Raw genomic sequence first — 23,588 nt, 5'->3', positions numbered from 1 at the left:
GCCCCCTCCCATGCAAGACACCCTCCTCCTGAGGGGGCTTCCCCAGAGCTGGGCACCATGCTTAAGACAAGGAAGAAGTATAAAACCGACCCTGTATAAAATAAACAAACTACAAGGATATACTGCACAACACAGGGAATATAGCCAATATTTTATAATAATTATAAATGGAACACCACCGTTAAAATTTGTGAATCACTGTGTTGTACAGCTGACACTCATATAATATTGTACATCAACTAAACTTCAATTAAAAATAATTTTTTTTAAAAGAAGGAAAAGCAACTCCTGTCTGGGTCTTCCCAGATCGTGCCCTTCCCAACCCTTCAAGCGGGACTAAGCCTTGGCCTCCAGGGTCCTGGGCCCAGCTGTACAAGCATGAGTGATGGCAGAGGCCAAGGGAGCACAGGAGGGACAGGGTGAATGGAAGGAGAGAAACTGGAGGAAGGAGAGAGCAAACTCCAGAAAGGGTGAGGAGTCAAGAGCCGGGAAGCAGCCCAGACTGGGCTTGGGAGGGATGGGAGGGTCTGGAGAAGCCCAGATGAGGGAGGAGTGCAATTTGAGGGGTGGGGGGGTGCTCCATGTAACCCTCCATAGGGGACAGGAAAAGATTTTAGGAAGTTTTTCTGTCCTTGTGACTAGAATCCCCTAGTGGTATTTCTGAGTCTCTAGTCTAGACAAGTTTTTAAACTGTTTTAAACTGCTTTTCAAACCGAAAATTTCACTGTTGGTCTTGTTTATCTGAATGAGATGCTGTGCTGGGATGGAGCAGGGGGTGTAGATCAGGAGCCGGCATGACAAGAAGACAAATAGGACTTTTGCCCAGGGGACCGCGGTGGAGGGGACTCACACTCAGGTCAGGTGAGAAGGAAGGAAGTGTTAGTCTGCAGGAGAGTGGGCTCGGGGCAATGGGGGAGGCCTTGGGCTGCGGAGCAGGCCTGTGCCCAGGAACAGAGCTGGCATCGGAGATGACGTCAACACAGAGCTCAGCTCAGAGGGAGAAAGCACGTTTCTCCAAGCAGAGGCTCCTCAGAGAGAGGGAGGGGTGAGCTTCTCAAGGAAGCTGATCAAGGAAGTGAGGGGCTGAACCAGGAACCCAAGGGCTCCTGACCCGAGGCGTCTGTGGCCTCTTGACTGAGCCCCGGCTCCACTGAGGGGCAGGAGGATGGGGGCAAAGGTGGGGGTGGTGGGGAAGAGACAGCAGGGCTGCCCCGTGTCCCCGAGGGAGCCTGGTCCTTCAGGGGCACCCACAGACCAAGAAGCCAGAGTCCCTCACCTCGTCTGTGTCATCGGGAAAGTAGACCTTGTGGAAAATCTGGGTGGTTTTGTGCTGGATGGCCTCCACCTCCACCAGGTGCGGGGGGTACTTCCGGGACCCGTTTCTGAAAACCAGCGGGGGGGGGAAGGGGGGCAAGTCAGGAGGCAGCAGATTCCTGGGGCCATGGGGAGCAGAGAGCAGAGGGCACTTTGGAGACAGGCAAACCCAGTCCTAATCCCCAGCCACCACTTCCTACCAGGTGACAAACTCTCAAGCCTCTAGTTCCTCATCTGTAAAATGAGGTGATCATGGTACCCACCAGATAGGGATGTGGAGGGGACCGAATGAAGCAAAGGGTACAGGTGGGCTTTGCAGAGTGTGGAGTGCGGCCCAGGTGTCTGCCTCCCCAGCAGACTTGAAGGTATGAGAAAATAACTTTCTGAGCAACCAGACTCTCAGACTGTCCAGAATGGGTACTGGGCACTGCCACCTTTGTCAACCTGGCAGCTGTGGGACCCCGAAGATGATGGGTCAGGACCTCAGCATCCCCAAGGGACTCGTCTCGCAAGCCAGGGTGGCCGGAAGCCCATCCCAGTGCCTGCCGCCACGCACTATGCCCACCACCCCCTCTGCCCCTTGCAGCCCCTGCTGTACCTCAGGGCTTTCTGGAGCCGCTGCAGGCAGTCGATGGCGAGTGGGCAGTGCTTGCGGGACTGCAGGAAACGCTGCACATGCGGCAGGAGGATGTTGCTGGGCGGGAAGAGCCCTGTGCACAGCCAGAGCAGCTCCCAGCCCCGCTCCTCACTATACCTGCAGGAAGAGGTGTGGTGTCCAGCAGGGCCACCGCGGGCCGATACGCCTCAGCTCCTCACGCGGCAGCACATGCCTGCCCTCACCCCCACCCCTGTCTGAGGACCAACACGGACCCACCCCCCTGACAGCCTGATCCCATTAGTGCTACTCAAAGTCTGGTCTGCCAACCCCACCCCAGGCCGCACACTTACTAGTCAGGTGGAGGTAAGGTGCTTGTGTCAGCTGTGTCATCAAGCACTCTGGCTAAGATTTTTTTTTTCTTAGAAAGACTTTCCTATGACGGAAGCAGTGTGTGATTTATATTATGGCAGCAGCTCTTTAACTCGTATGTTATTTGAGCAGCACTACGTTAGACCAGCCCCAGGACTCCCTCAGGCACTACTCTGAGCTCCTTCGGTCTGGCAGGAGGGAAGCCTGGAGGGCTTCTAGGAGGAGGTGGCATTTGATCTAGGCTTTGAAGACTGAGGCAGATTCTGATATGCAAAGGAGAAGAAAGGTTTTCCTGGCTGTGGGCACAGAATGTGCGAAAAGATCTGACGCATGGTCCAATGGTAGACTTGTTTAAGAGATGTAGAGAGTGACAAAGCTGGGGAGGGAGTTGGAAGTCTGGGAATAAAGGGAGAGGGTGGGGCTTCTCTCAGGCTCTGAGATGAGCATGTGCCTGACTTGCCCCTCCTGCCATGGTCTGGGCCATCAGGGAGGCGGTGACACCCTCTGGGGTCCAACACCCCCAGCCCATGAGAGTTTTTTTTTTTTTTTTTCGCGGTATGCGGGCCTCTCACTGTTGTGGCCTCTCCCGTTGCGGAGCACAGGCTCCCGACGCGCAGGCTCAGCGGCCATGGCTCACAGGCCCAGCCGCTCCGCGGCACGTGGGATCCTCCCAGACCGGGGCACGAACCCGCGTCCCCTGCATCGGCAGGCGGACTCTCAACCACTGCGCCACCAGGGAAGCCCCCATGAGAGTTTTTAGCCAGAGCTTCTGACTGACAGCTCAGCCTGAGCCAGGAATGGGACAAGTGCTCATGAGATGCACCTGTAGGCGACAGTGGCATCTGGGCTAGGGCGGGTATCCAGAGGAGGCTCGGGCAGAGAGCAGCGGGAAATGAGGAGGAGCCGGGGCTGTTCAGCTTGCGGGGAGGACAGACTCAGGGCGCAGCCACCACCTCTCGGTTCTTGACCCTCTTCCTTGGGCCTTGAGGGAGAGCTAGGACATGAGGGGGCCTGAGGACAGCTTCCTGCTCTGAGTGAAGAAGGACTGTTCCCAGGCAGAGCCAGCTGCTGCCTGGGCAGGGAGTGAGCTCACAGTGGGAGGAGGACCTTCACGATTACCTTCAGCTGTTAGCACTGGGGGGGGCCTGCCCCTCACCCTCCCACCATCCCGGCTTACCTGATGTGGTTGTCAGTCAGCTGCTTCAGGATCTGCACGTACACCTCGTCCTTGAGGGGCTCAGCCTTCAGGGCACCCTCGAAGATCTGGTCTGTGAGCTCATTGACGGAGCGCATCCTCTTGGACGGGTAGTCACCCATGTACTTGAGCACGGGTGGGGAGCTGTCAAGGAAGGCTGTGGCCAATCGGGGAACAATGGCCCGGGAGGCAGGCGGCCACACTCTCCAGCAGGGTCTGCCACCCCTGATCATGTGGCCCTGGGCCTCAGGCTACTCACCCAGGAAATGGGCATAATCTGCCCACACTGTTCTCCATGCCCACTGCCCACCCTCTCTCCTCAACTCCTCTGGCCACCTCCTCACTAGCCATCGTGCTCCAGGCCCCAGCCCCACTACCAGAGTCCTCACAGCAACCAGAATAAACTTTCCAAATCACAGATCTAACCATGCCACCCCCTGCCCCAGTGGCTCCCCATGGCTGCACTGCAGGACACAGTCCAAGCTTCTTAACAGGCCTTGGGAAACTTTCATCCATCAGCCCACATCTTAGGATTCCCTTCTTGAACTCTAGCCTCTAGCTGTGCTGAGTTAATTTCTGCCCTTGAAACAGCCCTGCTCTGTTTTGCCTCAGGGCCTTTATACATGCTGCTCCCTCTGTCAAGAACATTCCCCACCTATCTCCCCTTTGACTGGCCAAGGCCTACCCAGTCTCCAGCCTAGATGTACTTCCTCCAGGAAGTCCTCCCTGCCCTCCTCCAAGGCCAAGTCAGGTCAATGTGCTGTCGGGTCCCATCACAGCACTGACCCCGATCAGCACATCTCCACTCTCAACTATGAGCACCATGAGGCTAGGGACTGGGTCTGCTCACCGCCGTGTCTCCATGCCTGGCCCAGCACATGGCACGATATACATCTGTCAACCAAGTGACAGGGTGCGAGGAGACAACGGGTGAGGCAGCCCCCTGCACGCTGTAAGGTGCCGGGCACACAGAGGGAGCCGCTCCGTCAGCATCCCCCCACGTCTGCCCAGGCCCCAGCTGGGCCCCTCAGAAGGAAGTAAGTGTCTAGACGAAAACCCTAGAGGCCAGACCCAGCCCAGCCCTCCCCTGCCCTAGGCGCCCCCTCCCCGTGACCCCTGCCTGACCCTCCGTGCCCCCCCCAGCCCTGAGGGTGCGGATATCGATGAAGGCCATGCAGGCCTCCTGCGAGAGCTCCTCGCTGCCCAGGATCTTCTTCAGCAGCGCCTGCTTGAGCGGCTCCCGCGTGTGGCTCCACAGCCGGTCCTTGCCGCGGGCCTTGGACACCATCACGCGGCTCAGCGTGTGCTTGGGTGGGGGCCTGCACAGCACGGGACAGTCCGCACTGACGGCCAGGTTGTGAGACTCCAGCCCCATCCCGCCCGCCCCGTGCAGGAAGCGGAGCGGAGGGAACCGGCTTCCCTGCTGCGCCGCGTGACCTGGGATGAGTCACCAGCCCTGCAGGGGCCTTACTTTCTCAGCCCACAAGGCTGGCTGGGCCCCGGCAGCCCTGCCCGCCTCCCTGAGCTGCTCGTGCCTGCTTCTCTCTGCTCGCTCTGCTCCAGCTGTGGCGCTCCTCCACCCGGCTCACCCCGCCCCAGCTTAGCTCAGACACCACTTCCTCCACGAAGCCTCCATCTCCACCCCGACCCAGCATCTCCATCACAACACTGGGCGCACAGAATAACAGCCGCCTGGTCTCATGCCTGTCTCCCCACCAGGACTGTGAATCGGTGAGGCAGGTACAGCCTTGAGTCAGGAGTGCCCAGGACTCCACCTAGGGTGGGCGCAGTCACAGTATCTTAAATAAAGGAAGGATAAGATGACACAACATGAGAAGCGTCATCTCGATGGACTGAAACTGCCCTCTGGTTCCCTCTGACCTGGGCACTGTTCACAGACAGGGACACCACAAAGCAACCCCAGCACGCAGACCAGAGAGTAGAAGCCTGCAGCTCCCTGTCCTGGGGCCCTCTCTCCCCTTCCCCCGTCACCTGAAGTAGTCGTAGGAAAATTCCTCCAGCGTGTAGGGCTTGGCGCGCACCTCAGGCTCTGCCGTTCGCAGCTGCAAGAGCCGGATAACGTCCTGCCTCTGGTCGGGGGTCATGGTGACCAGGGCCTAGAGACCGAGAGACGGGGAGCTGAGGTCAGGCACCCCTGGATCTCTACCCCGGGCCCCTGGATCAACATGGTAAAGCCCAGAGCCTTCTTAAGTGGGTCTGGAGGTGGACCCTGTGCCCCATTCTGACCCTGGGAACACCTTTCCTCCTGGGGGATCTCTGACATTACCACTGCCTCCATCATGCTGGCCTTAGGCCCCTTCCCTTGGTGCCCTGTGTCTGAACTAAGTTGGGTCAGTCAGAAAGCCTGGACAAGGCAGCGGATGCAGTGTGAGAACTGCCCCGTCAACAGAGCCTGGCTCCGGAGCTGCCTGGAAAACTGGGCTCCGAGTCCTCAGTGCTGGCTCAAGGGGCTCCAGAGGAAGCAGGGCCTCACTTCCCATCTCTGCCCTCACTGCCTTTCTGGACAGTGCAAGCCCCTACCCCCGTCCCCATCCCCTAGGCCACTCTTCTCTGATCCCCTACCCCTGGGCAGTTCCTCCTCTGATGCAATTTCTAGGTCCCTCTCCACCTGGCATACATTTGATAGTTGCCCCCAACTTTCAGTTTATGGTCCCATAAGACCCCCAGATCATCTTCACAGAAGCTGCAAAGCATGAATCTACTGTAACCCCTCACTCCATTTTATGTGGGAAGAAGACAAGGAGGGGCAGGGGAGGGGCCAGGGGAGCCTCCCATGCATCTGCCCCACCCCGGGCCACGTACCACAATCTCCCGCGGTGGCATGGTGACAGTGGGCATGACATACACGCAGTCGGTAGGGAAGTCCCCACGCTGCTTGGTCCGCTCATTGATGCCATTGGCCCAGCCTGAGTTCATGACCTGCTCTCCTGTGTCATGGTCCAGGATGATGAGGTCCCCCTTGGCAAAGCTGAGGAAGCCTGACTCCTCGCCCGCTGGAAGGCATGGGTGAGCAGGGCCACATGGGGGCAGAGAGAGAGGCTGGGTTGGAACACCTCTCTTGGGGTTGATGACCCATAAGCCTCTCCTCCCCACTGGAACTGAGGCCCTGTCCCACATCTGCTCAGCAGCCGCTCTGCCTCTACCTTGCACAACCCCCAACACAGATAGCCATCGGAGGGGGCCACTTCCCAGCTCAGAAGCCTTCTGTGGCTCCCCACTGCCCTAAAAGGAACCCCACACTCCTCGACACGCTACAGGCCTGTTGCTGACAGACGGCCTTCCTGATGTCTTCTGCCTCACTTTTTGCCCCTCCCGCCTCACCTCACCCATTCCAGCCGAAACAAACTACCCGCAGTTCCCAGACACACCTGCCCCCTCCAGCCTCTGCTCGGTTCTCCTCTCTGCCCCAAACGTTCTGTTCACACATACGTCCTCCCCGAACCCCAGGCTCCCAGAGCCTCTGGGCTTCCCGGGTCACTGCACTATCACAGGGATGGTCACTGCTCCCAACCCCTCCCCACTGAGGGCAGGGCTGGGTTCATTTCATCTCTTTCTCACGCTCTGCTCGGGACCTCAAAGGCCCGGCGATGCACGGTCCACAGTTGTTACCACTGTCATCATTTGAAGATGGTGGGTATTGGGGGAACACTGAGGAGGAACCCCTGATCTCATCTGGAGAAGTTGGCAAGTAATAGGTATTTAAGACCAGAGGGAGGAAGGTTCCCCACAGGGCACAGATCGAAGGCACAGGGTTGAGCTATTTGGTCCAGCTGGAACCGAAGGTGTATGGGGAAGAATGGGTAACAGGCTCTAGTGATCCTGAACGCCAGGCCAAGGCCAGGGCACGTAATCTGCTTAACACCCTGACCCCGGGGACTGGCATCTCGTGCCAGGAGCCACTCACCAGGGCTGGGGTTGTCCTGCAGGGCCACCACATACTTAGACCTCTTTCGGAGCCCCTCCAGGAAGGTGACCACCAGGTCACGGATGTCCTCAGCATTGCTGGAGGTGAAGGTGTACTCATCCCCCTTGATGGTGGCCAGCGTAAAGCTGGGGGCTACCAGTTTCGCTCCCCTGCAGGACCAACACGGAGAACAGGGCCCTGTCGGGGTCACTCCTGCCCAGCCCGAGTGAGATGCAGCACAGCCCAGGTCAGAGCAGCCCAGCGAGAGCGAGACACGGCACTCCCTGAAGGAGACCAAGGCCAGCCCAGTCAGATGTGGCCCAGCCAGAAAGAGGCCGGCCCAGCCAGGGTGAGATGGGGCCCAGGCAGCCACAGCTCAGCCTGAGTCAGCCACGGCCAGGCCAAAGTCACACATGGTCCTGGGAGGCCTGCAGGGGGAGCTCACTTCCCCTTTGTTGTCTAATTCCCACTCACCCTTTAGGGCGCAGCCTAGAAACCACCGCCTCCAGGAAGCTCTCCCTGCCTTCCCATAGCCCTCAGCACACTGGCCCCTACTTTACAATGGCTTATTCGATGCCCATCTCCCCTCTCAAGTGAAGCTGCAAGAGGACAAGGACTATCTTGTCACCACTGCATCCCATGTGCCTGGTCAGAGCTGGACATGACCCAACCCCTGCCCACATCGGACACAGCCCAGAGACACTCCTACAAGCCCCAGATGCGGGGAGGAGGCACTGCTGGGAATGCCAGTCCATTCCAGGACCCACTCCCAACGTTGCTCCCATGTGCACTGCACTTCTCAGTTTACAAAGAGCTCTCCTATCAATTATTGCATGTATTCCTCACCACTGTACTGATGGAAAGACCTCCATTTTAGAGATGAGGGCGTGGAGGTGAGTCCCACACGGAGCCCTGAATCTCAGGCCAGCTTTTTGTACACGCTCGACTGTCCCTGACTCTCCTAACCACCCGTGCCCATCTCAGAACAGCCACGAATGTGCTGTAAATACCCGCCCCCCCACACCCTATAGGGAGGAAGGTGCCTGAGGGGTCTGCAGGGTGCAGCACATACTGCTCGGTCACGTGCGACCAGGACAGGCCACTGCGTGTCTCTGCACCTCGGTGATGTCCTCTGTTAGGTTTCCTTCAAAGGCCCCCATGACCCGCAGAAAAGCCCCGGGAGCTCTCTCCTTCCCTGTGTGTCCGCCTGTGTCTCCATCTGCCCCTCCTCACTTCAGAAAGTGCTGAATCAGGACCCTGGGTTTGAGTCCCATCCCTGCCACTGGTCTTCATGCGGCTTTGGACAAGTCCCCGCCCTGCACTGACGCGGGGGGTGGGGGCTGGACTAACCGACTGCTGGACACGGCCATGATCTCGGGGAAGGACAGCTCCAGAAGCACCTGCTCCTGCTCGTCCACGAAGTAGACGCCCGTCCAGTTGACGGCCACGATGACGTCGTTCTTGGGGAGGCTGGGGCCTGGGGCAGAGACAGAGGCACTGAGAGGGCACCTGCCCGCTGCCGGACCCAGCCCTTCTCGATCCTCATAACTACCAGGGAGGTGGCCAGGGTGGGGTATGTTGATGTCCATTTTACAGATGTGGAAACTGAGGCTCGGAGAACACAACCTCCCTACGAGCCGAAACCCCAGGTGCGGCGGGAAGAGAGTGTTGGATTAAGGAACTGGGTTGGAGCCGCGTTCCTGCCACTGGTCTGTGCAGCTTGGGACAAGTCCCTGCCCTGCGGTATGGTGGGATACGGGGAGGAGTCAGACAAACTGAGCCCCAACGTTCCCTCGAACCTGATATTTGGTGGTTCTGTGAAGCCACCACCAGCACAGGGCCTGGCATGGAGCAGGTGCCTGGTACCGGTGGCCCGAGGTTGGCTAAGCAAGTGGCCAGGACAGGTCTGTCGGCTGCATCTACTCTCAGCTTCACAGGTTCGGCCCAGCCTGTGCTCTGGGCCACCCTCTTCTGTACACAGTAGGTGCTTTAATGATCACAATACTCAGTCAATTGTTTGACCCAGTGTGTTGCTGAGTACCTACTATGTGCCACGGAGCCCTACTGGGCTGCAGGGAGGCAGGACCCACTCAGCACACTCACTTGGAGGCCAGGCAGCCCTGCGGGCAGGAGGCTGGCTGACTGGGGAGTCTGGCTCAGGCCATCCCCCTCCCTCTGTCACGGACCAGAGCCATCGAGGGAGGGATGGGAGGCAGGTGGGCTGAGGGGTACCTGAGAACTTGTAGGCTTCGTAAAACCTGGAGAAGAGCAAGGGCCACTTGAAGCGGGCATAGTTGACCACATCCTCTTTGACCTTCTGGGCATCAGTTCTCCTCTGAGCATAAATTCCCTGGAGGGGCACAGACAGGGACAGGGGACAAGAGACTTGGCACAAGCTCTGCCTGGAAATCAAACGTCCCTGTCTGCACGTCAGAAGTGGGCCCCAGGCCACCGTGTCCTCGTGCACACCATGGCCTCACCCCACCCCCCCAGCCCACAGCCTCCCTGTCACTCCATCTTCCTCCGATTCCATCAACAGCGGAGAGCACTTGCTAGAGGAACATGGGTCCCCCCCTCAGGGAGCTCCCGATTCAGCAGAGTGACAAGAAAGCCCACAATCCCAGCCGGCGCATGTGCAAGGCACAAGGGCAGGGATCAGGGAAAGAGTTTGGGGAACAGGAACATGAGTGGCTAAGGATGGGGCCGGGGGGGGTGCCAGGCCTGACCAAGAAGAGGGAGTGGGAAACCGGTGAGTAGGAGCCAGGTCACAGAGAACCATGGGCGAGGCCACCACTGTGAGGCTGGTCTCTTAGTGGAAACTGACAGGTAAACTTGGGAGTTAGGAAGATTGCAGGGTAGAGAAGGGTTGGAGCCTGGAGTGGGCAAGCAGATGGGGGAATAATGCAGTGCTCCTGGCAAGAAATTAATGCACGCATGTTTTATTATCTAAAAATATTCTTCCGAGCTTTAATAAGAACTTGGTGGTATTGGAGTAGAATTGGAGGGATCAGAATGAACTCATGGTTTTTATCATCTATGAACACAAACATAGATGAAGACGTGTGTGTGCCAGCCCCTGTGCTGTCACATTTCCATGCACGAAGAGGGCCCAGAAGCAATGCCATCCCAAGAGCTGTGAGTATTCAGGGATAAGGGGCTCAGCATCTCCAACCTAATCTCAGATGGCTCAGAAAAAATAATAACATGTATGTGTGCAGAGAAAATAAAAGCAAATGTGGGACAATGTTAACATCTGGTGAGTCTAGGTGAAGTGCATACTGTACACAGCAGGCCTAGCTTTTTAACTTGCAACTTTTTCGTAAGTTTGAAATTATTTCAAAATAAAATGTTTTTACTCCTCTGACCCTAATAATCATGCTAATTCGGACCTGTCCACTCTACAAGAGGCCGGGGCCAGGGCTCTGGAACGCACAGGCCAGGGCACTACAGTCCAGGGGGAGACACACGAGCTCGGTCATGGGCTCTGAGAGGGCAGAGGGCACATCTGTTGTACTCGCAGCTGTGTCTCCAGGGCCTGGTGCAGTGCCCAGCACATGGCAAGCACCCAAAACAAAGGGAATTCATGAGTGATGGCACCCAACCCAGAACATGCCAGGTGCCACATGCACATTGGCCGCGCACACCGAGGACCCAGGGAAGGCAGAGGAGTGGAGGTGGGGACGGAGGCTGGAGCTGCTGGCAGGTGGAATGGACGGGCTTCAGCAGCTAACCAAGTGTGAGGGGTGAGGGAGAGGAGGTGGCCAAGGACAGAGAGTGGGGGAGGGAGTACATGCATCTCTTCTGGAGGGGGCTGAGGACAGGGAGGTCCTCGGGGGTGAGCCAGGCCTAGAAGCACAGGGGGTGCAGGGAGCATTCGGGTGCAGGTGGAGACTTGTGGGCAGCTCAAGGGGAGGCAAAGAGCTCAGGGGGAGACACATGGGGCTCCTGGGTTAGGGAAGAGGCCACGTGGCGTAGGGGTTGAGACACACTGATCTTGGAGCCCTTGGCAACTTGTGTGCAAAGAGGATTCTGCTCTTATACAACCAGGGCCTGGAGATGGGGAGGCCCATGGGTCCCCTCCAGCAGCCAGGGTCCCCCACCCCAACCAGGGCACCCCTGCTCTACTTGGGGCGGGTCTCTTAGCTTAGAAGGGAGCTACTCAGGGCTGGTTATGGGCCTGGGGCCTTAAACAAGAGGCAGAGGGGGCCAGTACCTCAAATTCCCCAGGCAGGAAGTTGGGCCAGAGCTCTTTTAGGGGAAAGGAGGTGCACTTCCTAGAAGCTCCTCCAGCATGCACCAACTCTCCTGAGCTGCAGCACTAATAAGCTTTGGTGGGAGGCCAGGAGCTGGGACCCCCAGTGCCCATGGACCCATGGTTTCCCTCATGAGGCCATGGGGCTAGATTTGATCCATCTCTGTGTCCCTGGCGCCCAGTGTAGAGTAGAGGGCAGAAAACACAAGTGAACTGATACCCATGGTGGAGAAAGGCTGCTGGGAGCCAGGAGGTCAAGGGTGCCATCCTGTCCTCCCAGCCCCATGGACAGACAGATGTCAGGTAAGAGCTGTGGCCTCTTTGATTTCTCAGGTCCTTACCCTTCAGCCAGGTCATCAGAAAGCCCCTCCTTCACAACCCCAGCCCTCTGACCTTCTTGTGGGCAGCAATGGCCAGCTGGGCCCACTTCTCCAGCGTCCTCAGGGGCGTGATCTCACGGTCAGGGATGTAGGTGGGCACGAGGTTCAGGAGGCGCTCCAGGATCATCTCAGAGCCGTAGTCCACAAAGTACTGCTGGGAGGCCAGCTCGGCCAAGTCATCCTCCTAGGTGTGGGGAGATCTCATTCACACACGCTCTGGGAAGCCATTCCGGGCCACCAAAGCCTCCAGGCCCTGCATCCTGTCACTTTCAGACCCTTGCCATTGGGACCCTGTGCTCTCCCTGACTCACCAGGACCTCCTGTCTGCTTGGTGGAGCCATGAGCACCCCAAGGGCAGGACCACACTCACCTGCTCCTGGGTTTCCTCAGCACCAGCACAGAGCTGGACTCTGCCCAGGGGCACATGAGCTGACCCAGGGGGACCAGCCAGCCCATTGGTAATGGGTCAGCCACTACCTTCTCAGCCTGATGAGAAAGGCCTGCCCTGGAGAATGGGGGACCTGGGTACCACTGGAGACTATCAGAGGAACGGGGTGCATCACTACCTCCATCACCATCACTACACCCCCTGGGGACAGTCAAGGCATTGAACAACCAGTGAGTCATAATGCAGAGGTTGCAGAGAGCCAGATGGGCACTGAGCATTTGCCCCTTTTCTGTCTGAGGCTGGTGCATGGCAGCCCCAGTGATGCCTGCCTGGGGCTCCCCAGGGCTATGGCAGCAGGGGCAATAGGGAAAGGGTCTTGTGCACCTTGAAGGCAGTAGATGTTTTCCAACTAGTTCAAAGTAGTTTGGAATTTTAGCAACTGATATGGCTGTACTAATACATTCTCCTTGAATATCAGCTCGCCAACACCAAAACCACCACTATTATCATCACCACCATTACCAACACCAACACCACCATCAGCAGCACCATCATCATCATCACTACCTTCACCACCACCTACACCATCACTACCTCCACCATCATCCCTCATTTCCATCATCTCCATCCTTATTCCTCCATCATAATAACCAACGGAACCATAAGTGTCATGAAAACCATCATCACCATCAAAAACAAAGCAACCACATCAATCCTGTCCTCAGGAGATAAAAGGATACACGTTTGTAAACTGTGGTCTAAACGAGTGGATCTCTTACTCCTTTAGAGCAGAGTTTCTAGACTAACTAACAATACAGCAAGATGCACAGACAAGATGGTGGAGTGGAAGGACCTGAGCTCACTTCCTCTCACAAAAACACCAAAATCACAACTAACTGCTGAACAACCATCGACAAAAAAGCACTGGAACTTAACAAAAAAGATATTCTACTTCCAAAGACAGAGAAGAAGCCACACAAGACAGTAGGAGGGGTGCATTCTCAATACAATCAAACCCCATGCCAGCCAGGTGGGCAACCCACAAACTGGAAAATAATCATATCACAGAAGTTCTCTCAAAGGAGTGAGAGTTCTGAGTCCCATGTCAGGCTCCCCAGTCTGGGCGTCTGGCAAAGGGAAGAGGAGCCCCTGGAGCATTTGGCTTTGAAGGCCAGCTGGGCTTGATCACAGGAACTCCACAGGACTGGGGGAGAGAGAGACTGCAGTCTTGGAGGGCACACACAAGAGTTCACATGCACTGGGACCCAGGGCAAAGTAGTGACTCCACAGGAGCCTGGGCCAGACCTACCTGCAGGTCTTAGAGGGTCTCCTGGGGAGACGGGGGGGGGGGTTGTGGCTCACTGTGGAAACAAAGACACTTGTGGTGGAGGTACAGGGTACTCATTGGCATGAGCTGTCCTGGAGGCTGCCATTTTGACACTAAGACCTGGCCCACCCAACAGCTCGAAGGCTCTAATGCTGGGACATCTCAGGCTGAACAACCAGAAGGCCAGGAACACAGCCCCAATCATCAGCAGACAGGATGCTTAAAGTCTTCCTGAGCCCACAGCTGCCTGTAAACACACCCCTGGACATGGCCCTGATCACCAGAGGGACAACACCCAGCTCCACCTACCAGTGGGCAGGAACCAGTCCCTCCCACCAGGAAGCCTCTTAGACCAGCCTCATGCATCAGGCGGCAGACGCCAGAAGCAAGAGGAACTAAAATTCTGCAGGTTGTGGGACCATAAACACAGAAAGTTAGACAAAATGAGACAGCAGAGGAATATGTTCTAGATGAAGGAACAAGATAAAACCCCAGAAGAACAACTAAGTGAAGTGGAGATAGGCAATCTACCTGAAAAAGAATTCAGAGTAATGATGGTAAAGATGATCCAAGATGTCGGAAAAAGAATGGAGGCAAAGATTGAGAAGGTAAAAGAAATGTTTAACAAAGACCTAGAAGAACTAAAGAACAAAAACAGAGGTGAACAATACAAAAACTTAAATGAAAAATACTCTACAAGGAATCAATAGCAGAATAAATGAGGCAGAAGAAAGGGTAAGTGAGCTGGAAGACAGAGTGGTGGAAATCACTGCCACAGAACAGAATAAAGAGAAAAGAAATGAGGACAGGGCTTCCCTGGTGGCACAGTGGTTAAGAATCCACCTGCTTGGGCTCCCCTGGTGGCAGAGTGGTTGAAAGTCCGCATGCCGATGCATGGGACACGGGTTTGTGCCCCAGTCCGGGAAGATCCCACATGCCGCGGAGTGGCTAGGCCCATGAGCCATGGTTGCTGAGCCTGCGCATCCGGAGCCTGTGCTCCACAACGGGAGAGGCCACAACAGTGAGAGGCCTGCATACCGCAAAAAAAAAAAAAAAAATCCACCTGCCAATGCAGTGGACATGGGTTTGAGCCCTGGTCCAGGAAGATGCCACATGCCACGGAGCAACTAAGCCCATGTGCCACAACTACTGAAACCTGTGTGCCTAGAGCCCATGCTCCACAAGAGAAACCACCACAATGAGAAGCCCGAGCGCCACAACGAAGAGTAACCCCTGCTCACCTCAACCAGAGAAAAGCCTGCGCACAGCAACGAAGACCCAACACAGCCAAAAATAAATAAATAAAATTAATTTATTTAAAAAAAGAAAAGAAAAAGAAATGAGAACAGTTTAAGAGACCTCTGGGACAATGTTAAACGCACCAACAATCACATTACAGGGGTCCCAGAAGGAGAAGAGAGAGAGAAAGGACCTGAGAAAATATTTGAAGAGATAATAGCTGAAAACTTCTCTAACATGGGAAAGGAAACAGTCACCCAATCCAAGAAGTGCAGAGAATCCCATACAGGATAAACCCCAGGAGGAACACGCTGACATACATATTAATCAAACTGACAAAAATTGAAGACAAAAAGAAAATATTAAAAGCAGCAAGGGAAAAGCAACAAATAACATACAAGGGAATCCCCATAACGTTATCAGCTGAGTCGTCAGCAGACCAGAAGGGAGTGGCACGATATATTTAAAATGATGAAAGGGAAAAAACTACAACCAAGAATACTCTACGCAGCAAGGCTCTCACTCAGATTTGATGGAGAAATCAAAAGCTTTACAGACAAGCAAAAGCTAAGAGAATTCAGCACCACCAAACCAGCTTTACAACAAATGCTAAAGGAACTTCTCTAGGTAGAGAAGAAAAGCCCACAACTAGAAGTAAGAAAATTACAAATGGGAGAGCTCACTGATAAAGGCAAACATACAGTAAAGGTGGGAAACCATCCACACACAAATATGTTAACAAAATCAGCAATGGTGAGAAGAGGGTACAAATGCAGGATGTTGGAAACACATTTGAAATTAAGAGACCAACAACTTAAAACAATATTGTATATATATAGACAGCTATATCAAAATCTCATGGTAACCACAAACCAAAACTCTACAATAGAGATACCCACAAAAAAGAATCCAAACACAACACTAGTCATCAAATCAAAAGAGAAAAAAAGAGGAAGGGAAGAAGAGAGAACTACAAAACAATTAACAAAACGTCAATAAGAACATACATATCAGTAATTACCTTAAATGCAAATGAATCAAATTACCTTAAATGCAAATGAACCAAAAGACATACACTAGCTGAATGGATACAAAAACAAGACCCATATATATGCTGTCAACAAGAGACCCCCTTCAGATCTAGGGACACATACAGACTGAAAGTGAGGGGATGGAAAAAGATATTCCATGCAAATGGAAATCAAAAGAAAGGTGGAGTAGCAATATCCATATCAGACAAAATAGACTGTAAAATAAAGACAGACAGTTACAAGAGACAAAGGTAGGCACTACATAATGATCAAGGGAGCAATCCAAGAAGAAGATAAAACAACTGTAAATATATATGCACCTAACACAGGAGCACTTCAATATATAGGGCAAATGCTAACAGCCATAAAAGGAGGAACCAACAGTAACACAATAATAGTGTAGGACTTTAACACCCCACTTATATCAATGGACAGATCATCCAGACAGAAAATCAATAAGGAAACACAGGCCTTAAATGATACATCAGACCAGGTGGACTTAATTGATATTTATATAGCATTCCAACCAAAAGCAGCAGAATACATATTCATCTCAAGTGCCCATGGAACATTCTCCAGGATAGATCACATGCTGCGCCATAAAACCTTGATAAATTTAAGAAAACTGAAATCATATCAAGCATCTTTTCTGACCACAATGCTATGAGATTAGAAATCAATTACAAGGAAAAAAACTGTAAAAAACACAAACACGTGGAGGCTAAACAATATGCTACTAAATAACCAATGGATCACTGAAGAAATCAAAGAGGAAATCAAAAAATTCCTAGAGACAAATGAAAATGAAAACATGATGATCCAAAACCTGTGGGATGCAGCAAAAACTTTTCTAAGAGAGAAGTTTAAAGCAACACAATCTTACCTCAGGAAACAAGAAAAATCTCAAATAAACAACCTAAACTACACCTAAAGCAACTAGAGAAAGAAGAACAAACAAAACCCAAAGTTAGTAGAAGGAAAGAAATCATAAAGATCAGAGCAGAAATAAATGAAATGGAGATGAAAAAAATAGCAGAAAAGATCAATGAAACAAAAAGATGGTTCTTTGAGAAGATAAAAAATTGATAAACCATTAGCCAGACTCATCAAGGAAAAGAGGGAGAGGTCTCAATAAAATTAGAAATGAAAAAGAAGTTACAGCAATACCACAGAAATACAAAGGATCATAAGAGAGGACTATAAGCAACTATATGCTGATAAAATGGACAACCTAGAAGAAATGGACAAATTCTTAGAAAAGTACAGTCTCCCAAAACTGAACCAGGAAGAAACAGAAAATATGAATAGACCAATCAGAAGTACTGAAATTGAAACTGTGATTTAACAACTCCCAACAAACAAAAGTCCAGGACCTGATAGCTTCACAGTGAATTCTGTCAAACATTTAGAGAAGAGTTAACACCCATCTTTCTGAAACTATTCAAAAAATACCACACAAAAAGTCCAATATCACTGATGAACACAGATGCAAAAATCCTCAACAAAATACTAGCAATCCAAATCCAACACTACAAGGATCATACACCACGATCAAGTGGGATTGATCCCAGGGATGCAAGGGTTTTTCAATCTCTGCAAATCAATCAGTGTGATACACCACATTAACAAATTGAAGAATAAAAAGCACCATTCCAGGTTGTGCCCTGCCCCCTTCCCTCTTGTTTCATTCACACCTAAGGAAGATGGCTTGCACTGAGTATTCTTTTCAGCTGTCAAGTCTAGAGGAGCTTGTTGGAGTTCTGCAGAAGGTGCTAAAGGATAACTTTGCTGATGTCCAGGTCTCTGTAGTTGAGTGCCCTGATTTGACTAAGGACCATTTACCTTTCCTGTAAAAGGCATCTGTGGGAAAACTAGAATTGCAGAAGTAGGAGGTATGCCTTACTTATTGCCTCTTGTAAATCAAAAAACAAGTTTATAACCTAAATAAGATTGCAAAAGAAATCCAACTTCCCAGAGCTTTTATTCTTAGAGCAGGAGTAGACCCATTTCAGACTCTTGGATTCAATTCTGAGTTTATGTCAGTTGTTCAAACAGAAAGTGAACACAAACCTCCTGTGTATTGAAGTTAATTTGCTCGTGTTAACCCTAAAGATGGAGGGTGCCTACTAGAGAAGTACAGTGAGAATATCATGATTTGGGGTGTGCATTACTGGCTAATCTTTTTGCCAGTGGGGGCCAACCTGGAAAGGTCATTGAGATGAAAGCCAAAAGAAGAACTGGAAAACTTAACTTTGTGACTTGTATGAGACAGACTCTTGAAAAAGATTATGGAGATAAGTCTGTGGGGATGGGAGGTACTTTCGTGATTCAGAAGAGAAAAGTGAAGACTCACATTATGCCCACAGAATTGTCTTCCTGCCCATTGAACTCTGATGAAGACATGAATAAATTGTTGCGTTTTTATGAGATGAAGGCTCCTTTGGTCTGTCTGCTGGTTTTTGTCTTCAGAGACCCAGGGTTTGATTTGAGGTTGGAGCACACTCGGTGTTTCAGTCATCATGGAAAAGGTGGACACTACTATTATGACACCACCCCAGATATAGTGGAATAACTTGGATACTTCTTACCTGCAGAGTTTCTGTATTGCATTGACCAACCAAAAGAGACCCATTCTTTTGGGCAAGATTAAATCAACTGATACTCATTTAGAAGAAGACATAATTAAGGTTAATTGATTGATTAACTCATTGATAGATAGTAATATAAAATCCAAAGGGGTCAGCAAGATGGCAGAGGAGTAGGAGGACGTGGAATTCATCTCTCCCCACAAACGCATCAAGAATACATCTACAAATGGAACAATTCTCACAGAGCACCAGCTGAACACTAGCAGAGGACCTTGGATACCTAAAAGGACAAGAAAGATCCCCGTGTAACCAGGTAGGATGAAAGAAAGAAAAAGGGAAAAAGAAAAGGAGAGGAAGCGGGATGAGAATGGCACCCCTGGGTCGTGGGGAGCTAAAGGAGAGGAGAGGGTCCCACATCCGGGGAAGCCCCCTCATAGACAGGGGCATGAATTGGGACACAAGGGAATTCATGGGCTATTGGAAGAGAGTGCCAACAGCCAAGCAGGACAGAGTGAAACCTACACAGATGGTCTGTGCCACAGTCCTGTGCGCCCCAGCCTGAGACAGGTGTCCACTGGTGTGCACAGAGGCTGAGTGCTGGAACATGGGGTTTGGAGAGCAGACCCAGGAGAGGACTTCTGTTGGCTGTGAGGAGACAGCCTGAGGGGGTGAAAGTGAGGAAATCCACAACCAGAAATGCTTGTGGAGGAAACTTGGACTGCCACAGAAGCAAAGAGCCATAGTTAAGTGATGCGTAAGGGGCAAAGCTGCCATTGCAGACTCTCTCCCATGTGCCAGCCCCTGCCTCCCCGGGGAACTAAGAAGGGCCCCCGCTGGGGCCAGCTCTCCTGTGCCCGTGACTGCTGGCTCCCCCACGTGCCCATTGCCCCAGGGTAGACTCATGTGTTCCAGGGCAGCCTTGGGAGCAGACCCCTGTGGGTGGCTCACCCACAGAGGTGGGGCTGAAACGACAGCTGAGTCCCAGGGGACATGCAACTAAGGAAGAAAAGCTGAAATCTCTCTTCACTGCTGCACAAACCATGAATTGACACCCCCGTGACTGGCCTTGTAAAGTTAGCACCTACAGAACATCTGAATGGACAATAAGTGCTCCTGCAGCCAAGGCAGGTCTAGCTTTAGCAGCTGTAGACTTTGTGGGCACATACACATGAGGGTTGGGCTGGCCTAGAGTTGGAGCTGCCCCCATAGCATCCACAGTGGGTCCAGATCCATGATTACTGCAATCCTAGGACCTGACTTCAGTAGATCTATGCTGGTGGCCTGGTGAAAACAACATATGAGAGACACCAGGGCCGATTGCTGGCATACCCACATTTAAGGTGGGGCTGAGAGCAGTGCCAATGATGGTGTAATCTGAGACCTCGCACAACAGGTGAAAGGTAACACAGCAGAGCATCCCCACAGGTGAACAGCTCCAGAGGAGGAATACTCAGTGGCTTCCTTCCCAGTGGAGGTGCTCCAATCCTGCCTACCTCACAGTGCAGATCAGAACCACAGCTAAGAAGAAGATCTGGGGGCCTCTACTCCAACAACTAGGGAGTAGAGCCCATCTCTGACAGGGCAGTGACAACCACAGAGCAAAGGGGATGCTCTACTCAATATCCAGTACAGGCTATGGTCATCACAACATCAGTCATACCTCCTATAAAGGGGCTAATATCCAGAATACACTGAGGAAAGAAGTGGCAGATATCTATACTAAAAACAACCCTCGCACCAAAAAATATTAAACCCACGCAGGCTACACATGGACATTCCCACATAAAATAGCCCTCCAAGACAGTGTGAGAGTCTGGCATTGGGCAGAAGAACCCCCAGAGCATTTAGCCCCAAAGGCCAGCAGGGCTTGAGGGCAGGAGCTCCACAGGGCTGGAGGAAATGGAGACTCCACTCTTGGAGGGTGCACACAAGGTCTCACGTGCACTGGGACCCAGCACAAAGCAGTACCTGATAGAAACCTGGATTATACCTACCTAGGGGTCTTAGAGGGTCTCCTGGGGAGGCGAAGGTCAACTATCACTCACTGTGAAGGCTAGGACACTGAAGGCCCAGGGAATACTGATCAGAGTGAGATCTTCCAGAGGTGCTCATTTCAGCACCAAGGCCCGGCTTGAGAGCTGGAAAGTCTCAGTCCAAACAACGCCCAAGATAAGGACACAGCCCCACCCATCAGAAGACAGGCTGGCTGAAGTCATACTGAGCTCACAGCCACCTCAAAACACACCCCTTCACACGGCCCTGCCCATCAGAGGGACAAGACATAGCTCCACCCACAAGAGGGCAGGCACCAGTTCCTCCAGCAGGAAGCCTACACAAGTCACTGGACCAACCTCACCCACCGGGGAGCAGACACCAGAAACAAGAGCAACTATGATCCTGCAGCTTGTGGAAAGGAGACCCCAAATACAGAAAGTCAGACAAAATTAGTTGACAGAGAAATATGTTGCAAATGAAGGAACAAGATAAAATCCACAAGAACAACTAAATGATGAGGAGATAGGCAATCTACCTGAAAAAGAATTCAGAGTAATGATAGTAAAGATGATCCAAAATCTCAAAAAAAAGAGTGGAGGCACAGATCAAGAAGGTACAAGAAATGTTTAACAAGGAGCTATGGACTTTGCTGGTGGCGCAGCAGTTAAGAATCCACCTGCCAATACAGGGGACACAGATTCAATCCCTGCTCCAGGAAGATCCTACATGCCATGGAGCAACTAAGCCCATGCTCCACAACTACTGAACCTGCACTCTAGAGCCTGCAAGGTGCAACTACTGAGCCTGCGTGCCACAACTACTGAAGTCCGTGAGCCTAGAGCCTGTGCTCCGCAACAAGAGAAGCCACTGCAATGAGAAGCCTGTGCACTGCAACGAAGAGTAGCCCCAGCTCGCCGCAACTAGAGAAAGCCTGCAAGCAGCAACAAAGACCCAACACAGCAATAAATAAATGAATGAATGAATGAATAAAATTTTTAAATTATTTATTTATTTAGTTAGTTATTTAAAAACCCAAGGAGCTAGAAGATTTAAAGAACAAATAGAGAGGAACAATACAATAACTGAAATGAAAAATACTCTAGAAGGAATCAACAGCAGAATAAATGAGGCAGAAGAAAGGATAAGTGAGCTGGAAGACAGAGTGGTGGAAATCACTGCCACAGAACATAATAAAGAAAAAAGAATGAAAAGAAATGAGGACAGTCTCAGAAACCTCTGGGACAATATTAAACACATGAACATTCGCATTATAGGGGTCCCAGAAGGAGAAGAGAAAGAGAAAGAGCCTGAGAAAATATTTGAAGATGTTATTGCTGAAAACTTGCCTAACATGAGAAGGGAAAAACTCACTGAAGTCCAGGAAGCACAGAGAATCCCATGCAGGATAAACCCAAGGAGGAACATACTGAGACACATATTAATCAAAACGACAAAAATTAAAGACAAGAAAAATATTAAAAGCAACAAGGGAAAACCAACAAACAACATACCAGGGAATCCCCATAAGGTTATCAGCTGAATTTTCAGCAGAAACTCTGTAGGCCAGAAGGGAGTAGCATGATATATTTAAAGTGATGAAAGGGAAGAAACTACAACCAAGAATACTCTACTCAGGGACTTCCCTGGTGGTGCAGTGGTTAAGGATCTGCCTACCAATGCAGGGGACATGGGTTCAAGCCCTGGTCTGGGAAGATCTCACATGCCTCGGAGCAACTAAGTCCATGAGCCACAAGTACTGAGCCTGTACTCTAGAGCCTGTGCACCACAACTACTGAGCCTGTGTGCCACAACTACTGAAGCCCGCACGCCTACAGCCCATGCTCCACAACAAGAGAAGCCACCGCAATAAGAAGCCTCCACACTGCAATGAAGAGTAGCCACCACTCACCGCAACTAGAGAAAGCCCAGGCGCAGCAATGAAGACCCAATGCAACCAAAAATAAATAAATTAAATAAATAAATTTATTTAAAAAAAAAAAAAGAATACTCTACCCAGCAGAGCTCTCATTCAGATTCAACAGAGAACTCAAAAGCTTTACAGCAAAAGCTAAGAGAATTCAGCACCACAAAACCAGCTTTACAACAAATGTTAAAGGAACTTCTCTAGGTGGGAAAGAGACCAGCAACTTAAAACAAGTTGGTTTTATATACAGTGGTACATATATACACTGCTAAATCAAAACTGCAGGGGAAATGCAAACCCAAAACTACAATAGATACACACACACAAAAGAAAAAGCAACCCAAACACAACACTAAAGATGGTGATCAAACCACAAGAGAACAAAAGAGGAAGGGAAGAAAAAAGATGTACAAACCCAAAACAATTAAGAAAATGGCACTAGGAACATACATATTGATGATTACTTTAAATATAAATGGATTAAGTGCTCCAACCAAAAGACATAGATGGGCTGAATGGATACAAAAACAAGATCTGTATATATGCTGTCTACAAAAGACCCACTTCAGATCTAGGGACACATACAGACTGAAAGTGAGGGGATGGAAAAAGATATTCCATGCAAATGAAAATCAAAAGAAAACTGGAATAGCAATACCTATATCAGACAAAATAGATTTTAAAATAAAGACTGTTACAAGAAACAAGGAAGAACTCTACATAATGATCAAGGGAGCAATCCAAGAAGAAAATATAACAATTGTAAATATATATGCCCCCAACACAGGAGCACCTCAATATATAAGACAAATGCTAACAGCCATAAAAGGAGAACTCAACAGTAACACAGTAATAGTGGGGGACTTTAACAACCCACTTACAGCAATGGACAGATCATCCGGACAGAAAATTAATAAGGAAACACAAGCCTTAAATGACACATTAGACCAGATAGACTTAATTGGTATCTATAGGACATTCCATTGAAAGCAGCAGAATACACATTCATCTCAAGTGCACATGGAACATTCTCCAGGATAGATCACATCTTGTACCACGAATC

At 51.3% G+C, this 23,588-nt stretch overlaps 1 protein-coding gene and 1 pseudogene across 1 annotated transcript in view; one reads left to right on the top strand and one right to left on the bottom strand.

Annotated features, from left to right (window-relative positions):
- The window catches only part of MYO7A (myosin VIIA), a 102,330-nt gene that overhangs the window by 6,358 nt on the left and 72,384 nt on the right, over positions 1-23,588 (bottom strand). Inside the window, exons 31-40 of the mRNA XM_030835990.2 lie at positions 12,047-12,217; positions 9,634-9,751; positions 8,752-8,878; positions 7,402-7,571; positions 6,300-6,490; positions 5,469-5,593; positions 4,638-4,795; positions 3,459-3,612; positions 1,913-2,068; positions 1,277-1,382 (exon numbers count right to left, since the gene is read on the bottom strand). Coding sequence (XP_030691850.1) covers positions 1,277-1,382; positions 1,913-2,068; positions 3,459-3,612; positions 4,638-4,795; positions 5,469-5,593; positions 6,300-6,490; positions 7,402-7,571; positions 8,752-8,878; positions 9,634-9,751; positions 12,047-12,217 — 1,476 coding nt within the window. The remainder of the gene's footprint in view (positions 1-1,276; positions 1,383-1,912; positions 2,069-3,458; positions 3,613-4,637; positions 4,796-5,468; positions 5,594-6,299; positions 6,491-7,401; positions 7,572-8,751; positions 8,879-9,633; positions 9,752-12,046; positions 12,218-23,588) is intronic.
- On the top strand, positions 17,722-18,668 carry LOC115841747 (ester hydrolase C11orf54 homolog; annotated as a pseudogene).

Source organism: Globicephala melas, chromosome 8, assembly GCF_963455315.2.
Source record: "Globicephala melas chromosome 8, mGloMel1.2, whole genome shotgun sequence".
Taxonomy (NCBI): Eukaryota; Metazoa; Chordata; class Mammalia; order Artiodactyla; family Delphinidae; genus Globicephala; species Globicephala melas.
This window is presented reverse-complemented; position numbering and strand designations above follow the sequence as displayed.